The sequence below is a fragment of the Carlito syrichta genome, unplaced genomic scaffold (genome assembly GCF_000164805.1).
Source record: "Carlito syrichta isolate Samal-C Ts95f unplaced genomic scaffold, Tarsius_syrichta-2.0.1 Scaffold302532, whole genome shotgun sequence".
NCBI lineage: Eukaryota > Metazoa > Chordata > Mammalia > Primates > Tarsiidae > Carlito > Carlito syrichta.
In genome coordinates this window covers 22,316-32,669 of record NW_007246628.1, presented here as the reverse complement: position 1 = coordinate 32,669, position 10,354 = coordinate 22,316, and the positions used below count along the sequence as shown (strand labels likewise).

The window sequence follows — 10,354 nt, the reverse complement described above, 5'->3', positions numbered from 1 at the left end:
GAAGAACTCAAATCACTCTATAAAAAAGATACCTGCACACGTATGTTATCGCAGCGTTGTTCACAATAGCAAGAACCTGGAAACAACCATGCTGCCCATCAAAAGAGGACTGGATTTAAAAATGTGATACATATACACGATGGAATACTATGCAGCCATAAAAAAGAACAAAATCATGAATTTCGCAGCAACCTGGATGGAACTAGAGTCTATAATACTGAGTGACCTCTCACAGAAACAAAGATCCGAGTATCACATGTTCTCACTCATATCACTCATATAATGGACCTTGAACATCCAATGTAATACTATAAGAAAATGACTGACGGTACTGGGAAACTATGGGGGGGGAGGGAGATGGGATTAGCAGTAGCAAATATCTGTCTTGGGATGGGGAAACACCTCTTATCAACAGGGTGCCTGAATGAAACATACTTGTACACCTAACCCTTAACTGTACCCCACAAAACCATAATAAAAAATATTGGGGGAAAAAAAAAAAAACTCAAGCGAGCATATCATTCACTTGCTCAAAACTTTCCAGTACTTTCTCTCATACTCTGAGTAAGATCCAAAGCCAAAGCCTGCCAGGCACCGTACATCTGGCTCCTGGCCATATCTCCAACTGCATGCCCTAGCTCTGCCTCACTCCTCCATGGGTCCTCCTTGTTCCTCCAACACACCAACCTTGGGACTCCCTTGGGGCTTCCTCAGGGATCCCTCGGGGCTTTGCACTTGCCATTCCCTCTGCCTGGTATGTATTTTCTAGGCATTCAGTTACTGCTCTATCCCCAGAGATGCCTCCCAATGTTCCCTCTGTCTGGTATTACCTATTCTCCATCTCCATGAGGCTTAGTTCTTCATGGCATTCAGATTATTGCCATCTCCCCAGAGATGCCTACCCTGACCAATGTATTTACAACAGCATTCTCTTTTCTGTTACCTGTCTTTGTTCATTATTCCAGAACTTACTGGTACCTAAAGTGTTATTTTATATTAACTTGTTTATAATCAGTATTCTCAGAAAAAAGGAAGCTTAATAATGACATAGGGTCTTATTAACTTCTGTAGTCTCCATACTAAAATAGTGGCAAACCTACACTGGGTACTTAAAAATGTGTTGGATAAATGAATGAACAGAATGAGATCTTAACAGGAATCATATCTTATTCACTTTTTAAAAAATAACCTTACTGCTTAATCTCATTCACTTTTATGCACTGAGCCTGATGAGAATATTGTTTATTCCATGCAAAGAATGATTAAGAAAAAAAATGAAAGGCAAAGTCAAAGTAAAAAGTCACTGGCAAAATAAAGTAGGAGAAGGAGCAGAGCTAAAGGCAGAATGGATAGGCAAGAATATATGATGATAAGTCATCAGCTGGAACTAGGCCGGTACCTTGACTCACTTGTCTTGGCAGCTCAAGTCATTAGCAAGGGACAATACATAGCAAGGGCTAAATTTATATTTATAGAATGAATAAACGGAACGATATCTTACCTTGGATGGACTATGATTACTATCATTTTTCATGTTATTGTAATGCATTGCTACTGGAAGTCTGGTATTTACTTTTTACAAGGATTTTACGTCAGTACCATGTTTTAGATATACATTAGATTGCTGAATTTATTTATAGTCACTTTTAAATACTTTACTCACACATGTATGTGAAGATTGTCTTTGCTATACTACAAGCTCCCAATGGGTACGAAATCCCCTGAGTAAATAAGACTTAACTAATGTTTTCATATACCACACTTGCATGTGCTGCATAATTCTCAAATGCTTTTACACTTTGATAACAGGAGGTGTAAAGAGATGGCAAGAGGCACTTCAGATATAAAGAAATGATCAGACTCCTAAATCAATCACCAGTAGGGACTTTTCTGAAAAGCTGCTTTTTGGAGTGGATATCCATTAACTGAATAGAATATATCATGGTTCCCTGAAGCTGTTCAGCTTCCAAAGTCAGACATTGATTTTGGTACAATTTTATGAATTTACTTTCTTTTCTGCTATATGGCTTAGCTACTTTGTATATGAAATTGTAATCTAGACTAAAAGTATTTTCCAAACTAGTCTCTAAACTCTAAACAATATGTGAAAAGAATACTGATCTAAGTCAGGAGACCTGGATTCCTATCATGGTCCAGCCATTAACCAGCTGTGCAACCCTCAGTAAATCACTTGCTCTCTCTAGGTCTCAACTTTCCTATATGTTGAGAGAATTTGATTAACTGCTAATGTTACTTCCAGTTCCAACATTCTAATTCTGTAACAAATAACAATCTAAAAGTGTTACTTCTTTCACATAACTGACCAAATTTGGAGTGTAGGTATAGCACAACTTGAAATTTCACTTTCTTTCAGAGTATATATTCTTTAGAATGTGGAACTTAATCATGTGTACCATTTATGCTATTTTTCTAGTTCTTTTTTCCCCAACCTTGACATGTAGTTGAATTAATTTAAGTTTAACACATGCATAAGAAGATAACTCAAACTGAGGTTTAAATGATTATATATGTGCAAAATGCATAGAACATTAAACAATCAGTAAATATTATTATCATTATTATTATTCTGTAAGGATTTTGGTAGATCAACAGTTGAGAGACTGCAATAAAGAGAAGAAAAAGTTTTCTGAATTAAAATTCTTCTTGTATTTATGAACTAGCTATGAATTTTTGACATTGCTATTTTAAATGAGGACTGAACATTCCATCAACGCAAAAAGTTCTACTAGATTGTGCAGTTCTAGAGTTTTCCTTCTAGTTTCTAGAAGTCACACAAGATCAGCTCTGTTAGTAAAGCCATCTTGCTGGTGACTATGGTCATATGACAAAAAAGCTAATCATAAAGTGCGAACCAAGCAAATCTGCATCCAACTCTCCAGCTGCAATGAGCATACAAAACCTGGATTATTTCCTTAGGATTATGCTACACTGGTCACTTGCTAATCACAATGTCTTCTTTTACTAGTAGATGAAACAATTATGGCTGATTAATGATTACTAGGTGGTAATGACCTCTAAAGAGTCACAAGATAGAGAGCTAGAAGGGATCAGTGAGGGAATCCAGCCCATTTCCTTGTTTCTCATAGGGGGATGGTAGGTCATAAGGCAAAATCAAAAACTAGCATTGCTCCAAAAGAGGAATATGGTTCAGAAACAGAGCTCCTCGAGGCAATAGGTCTCACAGAGTGCTGGCATTATGCTGGACTGCAATACACTGCAGCTACAGCCATTCTGTATAAACAATTAGGTTATCAATATAATTTCCTCCTTTAAGTTCCCAACATTTTCCTAAATCTTTGACATATGATATAGCTTGTGTGCCACCAAGGACCAGCACATAACAGAATAAATCGCTAAGTTACCACAAATATTTTAAACAGTCATATCTGATGTTTCTTTATGTTCAAGTATATTTGAGTTCATGCTTTTCCATTTTAGACATAAAATTGTTCATTTGACAAGTTTATATTCTGAAGCCTGAGTCAACTGTGTCTAGCAGCCTCTAAGCAGTTATATCTTGAAATATCTACCTACATATCCATGGTGGGTAGAATTCTAAAATAGCCCTTAAATTTTCAGACCCTTGGTATACATACACCTTCTTCCAGTTAGTCAATCAAGCATATTATAGGTGCTGATGTGAGGGGATTCTGCAGAAAAGATTAAAGCCCCAAATAAGTAGATCTTAACATAGAAAAATTATTATCCAGGTGAGCCTTTTAAATATGAGTCTAGAGATCAGAGATAGAAGTCAGAGAGTCAAAGCCAAGGAGGGATTTACAGAAAGGAAATTCCCTGTGGCTGGCCTCGAAGATGGAGTCATGCGCAAGAAGCAGTGGGAGCCTTTAGGAACTGACAGTGAGCACAGATACAAGGACCTCAGTCCTATAACCACAAGAAACTGAACTTTGCCACAATCTCAGGGGCTTTGAAGAAGACTCCAAGCTCCAGCTGAGAATGTTGCCTGGTCAACACTTTGATTTTAGCCTTGTGAGAGCCTGGGTTTTCTTGGACTTCTGATGTAGAACTGAGAGCTAATAAATGGGTCTGAGGCTAAGCCCGTGGCCACTTGTTATGCAGCCACAGAAAATGAATACAACGCACCACTCCTCCCTGCCTCCACTCCCCTCCTCGCATTTCACCCCCACCCAGCCCCAACAGGCATAGTAGCTTATTCATTGCCAATACCACTGTTTTTCAGCAGAGAAGTAAATGGCCTCCTCTTCCTCTTCATTTCGATAAAGCGCAGGGCAACTTGACACTGAAAGGATATCAGGGTCGGGGGAAGGCAGCGAGTGCTGTGTGAGCTGGGGATGGTGAGGGTGCTGAGGGTGTGATGGGTGAGGAGTATGTGGCGGAAGCTGAGCTCGCTGAGACTGTGGTGAGGATGGCACAATGCTGCGACGAGAGCGGCACAAGCTACTGCTTCTGGCTAGGGATCCAGCAGGTTTAGCCATGGTCCCTGAAAAACAAGAAAATAAACATGCTCTTAAAGGCCCATGCTCCCTTTATGGTCACTACAAATATACACAAGAGAACTGATGCCACTAGTATGTCACTATTTAATCTCCCTTTAATGAAGTAATTGTACAATTATTATCATTCTCTAGGAAACTTAAGAAATAAGAAACAAAAGTATAACAGAAAACAGGTCTAAAAACAAACAGAAGTGAACATGTACACATGAGGTTTTAACAGAAAATTCAAGTTTACTATCAAAAAGGCTTAAAAACTTACCCAAGATAACAAACCCTTACATCTAAAAATCAATATAGCACACCTACAAGAAATATGGATTTATCACAAACCTTTTTATGACTGTTAACATTAAAACAGAACAAATATCAGTACAAAGTAAGTTGAACTTTTACTAATGGATAGCTCTTGAAATATCATAATTTGTTTGAACATCAAGCAATTTTAAATCAAGAAAGTTATTTAAATACTGTATGTATAGTCTCAGAGCTACCTAGGCAGAGCTGAAACCAAAACTTCCTCCTTGAACCCTGGCTATTGTGAAACTAAATGTAAATCTTAGACCATTCTGTTTCTGCTACCAGTCTCACTGTAGACCCAGGCAGAGGGTAAACAAACATGCCTACATTCTCAATGTTGTCACTGAATAGGCATTGCTTTTCTATCCCTTGTCTGTAACAGGGCTCACTGAAGAACAACCTTCTCAGGCTGAAGCTGTTCACTCCTGCCTACTTCATGTGCTACAGCATCAGGACAGAAGGTTGATGGTTCTGCTTCCCAGTACTGTCTGCAGTCCTCACTCCTTCACACTTTTGTAAAAACATGTTCTTTCTGAAGCTCATGCCATTTTAATTCCCACTGGAGCAACTAAGAGTGCATACTTGCATGTTCCATCTCCTTTCCCCTGCAGGAACCCAGAAGTCTAGACTCAAACAGAAAACTCAGGAAATTCTCAGAGATCCTCCTTCTGCTTAAGCTGGCTGAGCACTTCCTTGGGAGCAACACTCTCCAATGAGAAATCCTACAGCCACCATTGTAGCCAGCTTTCTCCTGCAAGTGCTACCTCCTGGCTGGAGGTAAACAGTATGGCCAGCCACATCGGATACAATGCCTCAGTTTTGGGGAAGGCCTGATCCCAGTGCCAGATAGCAATACTTTCCAAGCCATTCTGGACACTTAGGATGCCATGAACCAATACAGATACAGAGCACAGGGCTGCCACATCTGGTAATTGAAAAACTCACCACAACAAGGCTATATATAACCAATGGAACCCTACAGTGCCTATGTCAGCCTCCTGCCAACCACAAATAAGAAGAAATCATCTATCTAAGTGAGAAGGAATCAGAAACATAATTTTGAAAATATGAAAAAATTTCTCCAAAAGACCACACTAACTCTTCAGCAATGCACCCTAACCAAAATGAAACTGTTGAAATTTCAGATATTGAATGCAAAAGTTTGATGAAAAAATTGGTCAAGGAAATTCAGGAGAAAACTGAAAACTGACATAAAAATTTAAAAAACTATCCAGGACGTGAACGAAAAATTCTCCAAAGCAATAGACACCTTTAAAGGGGGGGGGGGCAACTTCCGGTGGTACCCTTCCTCTGAGGGAACTTTTCTGTCCTCTCAATAAGTCCTATTTTCTCACTAAAGAAAAAAAAAAGCTGAAATTCTGAAAATAGAAGAAGTATTTACAAAATGCAGTGGAATGACATTTTAACAGTAGACTAGACCAAGCAGAGGAAAGGATCTCAGACTTGAAGACAAGGCTTTTGAATGAACTCAATTAGGCAACAATAAAGAAAAAAATCAAGAAAATGGAACAAAGTCTCCAAGAAATATGGGATTATGTAAATGTCAAAAACCTAAGAATCATAGGTGTTCCCAAGGAAGAAGAGAAAGCAACAGGTTTGGAAAATCTATTTCAGGGAATAATGAAGGAAACCTTCCCTAGTCTAGCCAGAGACCTAAATTCCAGACACTAGAAGCCCAAAGATCTCCAAAGACTCACTGCAAAAAGTACATCCCCAAGGCATATAATTATCTAGCTAAACAAAGTTACTGTGAAAGAAAGAATTCTCAGAGAAGTCAGACAAAAGCAACAAATAACTTGCAATGATGAACCTATGAGACTAACAGCAGATTTCTCAGAAGAAACCCTACAAGCCAGAAGGGACCAGAGCCCCATTTTCAATCTCCTCAAACAGAATAACTGTCAGCCAAGGATTTTGTATCCTGCAAAACTAAGTTTCATAAATGAAGGAGAAATGAAGTCCTTTGCAGACAAGCAAACACTGAGGACATTTGTTACCACTAGGCTGGCTTTATAAGAAATATTCAAAGAAGTCCTAAATACTGAAACAAAATACATGAGTAGAAAAATGCTGGAAATCATAAAGCCCATAGATTTTATGGAACATTAACACAATAGGTAAAATAAATAAAGCAACCAGATAAAAACCAGTATGATGAGTAGAATTGCACCTTATGCATCATTATTAATGCTGAATGTAAATAGTCTCAATGCCCTATACTAAAAAAATATAGACTGGCAGAATGGATTAAAAATACACACACACACACCCCAAGTATTTACTGCCTTCGAGAGACCCACTTAATTCACAAATACTCCTATCTATAGGTAGACAGGAGGTCTCAAGGTAAAGGGGTGGGGAAAAATATTCCATGCAAATGGCAACCAAAAATGAGCAGGAGTAGCCATTATCATATCAGACAAAACAGACTTTAAGTTAACAACAGTAAAAAAAAAAGGCAAAGATGACTATTATACAATGGGATCAATCCAATGAGAAGACATAACAATTTTAAATATATATGAGCCTAACACAAGTGCCCCAAACTTTATCTAACAGATTCAACTACACCTTAAAAAAGAGATAGGAATACAATAATAATGGCAGACTTCATCACCACACTGACAGCAATAGATAGGTTATTAAGGCAGAAAATCAATAAAGGCACACTGGAGTTAAACAGCACTCTAGAGGTAATTGAACTAATAGATATTTACAGAACATTCCATCCCAAAACTAGAGAATATACATTTTTTTCATCAGCACATGGAACATTCTCCAAGATAGACCATATGGTTAGCCACAAATCAAGTCTCAGTACATTAAAAAAAAAAAATTGAAGTCATATCAAGCACCTTATCAGACCACAGTGGAATAAACTAGAAATTAACTCCAAGAAGAACTTAGGAAACCAAACAAAGACGTGGAAGTTAAACAATTTGCTCCTGAATGATTCTTGGGCCAACAATGAAATCAAGATGGAAATTTAAAAATTCCTTGAGACAAATGACGACAATGAAACAAGTTACCAAAACCTCTGAGACACAGTCAAAGCTGTGCTCAGAAGAAAATATATAGTACTTTAGGTGCTTAAGACTGAAAGATCACGTATTCGCAACCTGATAGCACACCTCAAGAAATGTAAAAACATAAACAAACCAAACCAAAGTTAGCAGAAGAAAAGAAATAATGAAGGTTAGAGCAAGACTAAATGAAAGTGAAAAAAAATACAAAGGATCAATGAAACAAAAAGTTGGTTCTTTGAAAAGATAAACAAAACTGACAGACCACTAGCTACATCAAGAAACTAAGTGAGAATATGCAAATTAGTTCAATCAGAAGTAACAACGAAGATATTACAGCGGATACAACAGAAATGCATAATATCACCTGAAAGTATTATGAACATCTTTATGCATACAAACTAGACAATCTAGAGGAAATGAATAAATTATTGGAAACATAAACCCCCCCAATCTTGAATCAAGAATAAATAGAAACTCTGAACAGATCAATTATGAGTAGTGACATTGCAACAGTACACAAAAGTCTCCCAACAACAACAAAAAAAGTCCAGGACCTGATGGACTCACAGCTGAATTCTACCAAATCTTCAAAGAAGAACTTGTACCAAATTTACTGAAGTTATTCCATAAGATTGAAGAGGAAGGAATCCCCTGACTCATTCTGCGAGGTCAGTATCACTCTGATACCAAAGCCAAGAAAAGACACAACAAAAAAAGAAAACTACAGATCAATATCCTGTCTAACCATAGATGCAAAAATCCTCAACAAAATATTAGCAAACCAAAGTCAACAGCACACACACACACACACAAATACACCATAATCAAGTGGGTTTTATCCCAGGGATACAAGGTAGTTCAACATACACAAGTCAATAAGCGTGATCCATTACATAAACAGAATTAAAAACAAAAATCATATGACCATTTCAATAGATGTAGAAAAAGCATTTGATAAAATCCAGCATCCCTTCATGATAAAAACCATCAGCAAAATAGGCATGGAAGGAACATTCCTCAAAATAATAAAAGCTATATATGACCAAAGCCACAGTCAATGTCATACTGAATAGAGAAAAGTTGGACACAATCCCCCTCAAAACTGGAACAAGGCGAAGATGCCCACTTTCACCACTACTATTCAACATAGTACTGGAAGTCCCTGCCAGAGCAACCAGGCAAGAAAAATAAATAAAGCATATACAAATTGGAAAAGAAGAAATCAAACTATCTCTGTATGCTGACAATATGATCTTATATCTAGAGAACCCTTAAGACTGCTCCAAAAGACTCCTGGACTTGATAAGTGAATTCGGCAAAGTTTCAGGATACAAAATCAACACACACAAATCAGTAGCACTGCTATACACCAATAGCAACCAGGCTGAGAATCAAATCAAAAACTCAATTCCATTTGCAATAGCAGCCAAAAAGCTAAAATACCTAGGACTATATTTACCCAAGAAGGTGAAAGATCCCTACAAGGTAAACTATAAAATTTGATGAAAGAAATCGCAGAGGACACAAATAAATGGAGAAAAATCCCAGACTCATGGGTTGGAAGAATCAATATCATTAAAATGACCATATTATCCAAAGTAATTATCCAAAGTAATCTACAGATTAAATGCAATCTCTATCATACTACCAATGTCATTTATCACGGAATTAGAAAAAACAATCCTAAAACTTATATGGAACCAAAAAAGAGCCAGAATAGCCAAAGCAGAAAGAACATAGCTGAAGCATCAAATTTTCTGACTCCAAATTACACTACCTAGTTGTAGTAACCAAAATAGTATGGTGGAATAGGAGCAGACACATGGACCAATGGACTAGGACAGAGAATTCAGAAATAAACTCAAATACCTAACCAAATGATCTTTGGCAAAGCAGACAAAAACATACACTGGGGGAAAGGACACCCAATTCAACAAATGGTGCTGGGAAAACTGAATAGCTACATGCAGAAAAATGAAACTTGATCTCTATCTCTCCATATGCAAAAAAATAACTCAAGACTTAAATCAGACATGAAATTATAAAATTCCTAGAAGAAAACCTAGGAAAAACTCTTTAGACATCGGCCTAGGCAAAGAATTCATGGCTAAAACCCCAAAAGCAAATGCAACTAAAACAAAAATAAATAAGTGGGGCTTAATTAAAACACTTCTGCACAGCAAAATAAATAACCAACAGAGCAAATAGACAACCCACAGAATGGGAGAAAATATTAGCAAACTATGCATCTGACAAAGGACTACTATCCAAAATCTACAAAGAACTCAACAAATCAGCAAGATAAAAGCAAATAACCCCATTAAAAAGTGGGCAAATGACATGAACAGACACCTCAAAAGAAGATACACAAATGGCTAACAAACATGAAAAAACGCTCAACATCATTCATTAGGGAGTAAAACCACAATGAGACACCACCTTACACCAATCAGAATGGTCATTATCAAAGAATAAAAAAACAATAAATGCCGGAGTGGATGTGGAGAAAAG

The 10,354-nt window shown here is 37.3% G+C and overlaps 1 protein-coding gene across 1 annotated transcript in view; it reads right to left on the bottom strand.

Annotated features, from left to right (window-relative positions):
* Nucleotides 1-10,354, bottom strand: part of STIM2 (stromal interaction molecule 2) — a gene marked incomplete at its 5' end in the record, with an annotated part of 31,254 nt that overhangs the window by 2,812 nt on the left and 18,088 nt on the right. Inside the window, one exon of the mRNA XM_008056806.1 lies at nucleotides 4,210-4,483. Coding sequence (XP_008054997.1) covers nucleotides 4,210-4,483 — 274 coding nt within the window. The remainder of the gene's footprint in view (nucleotides 1-4,209; nucleotides 4,484-10,354) is intronic.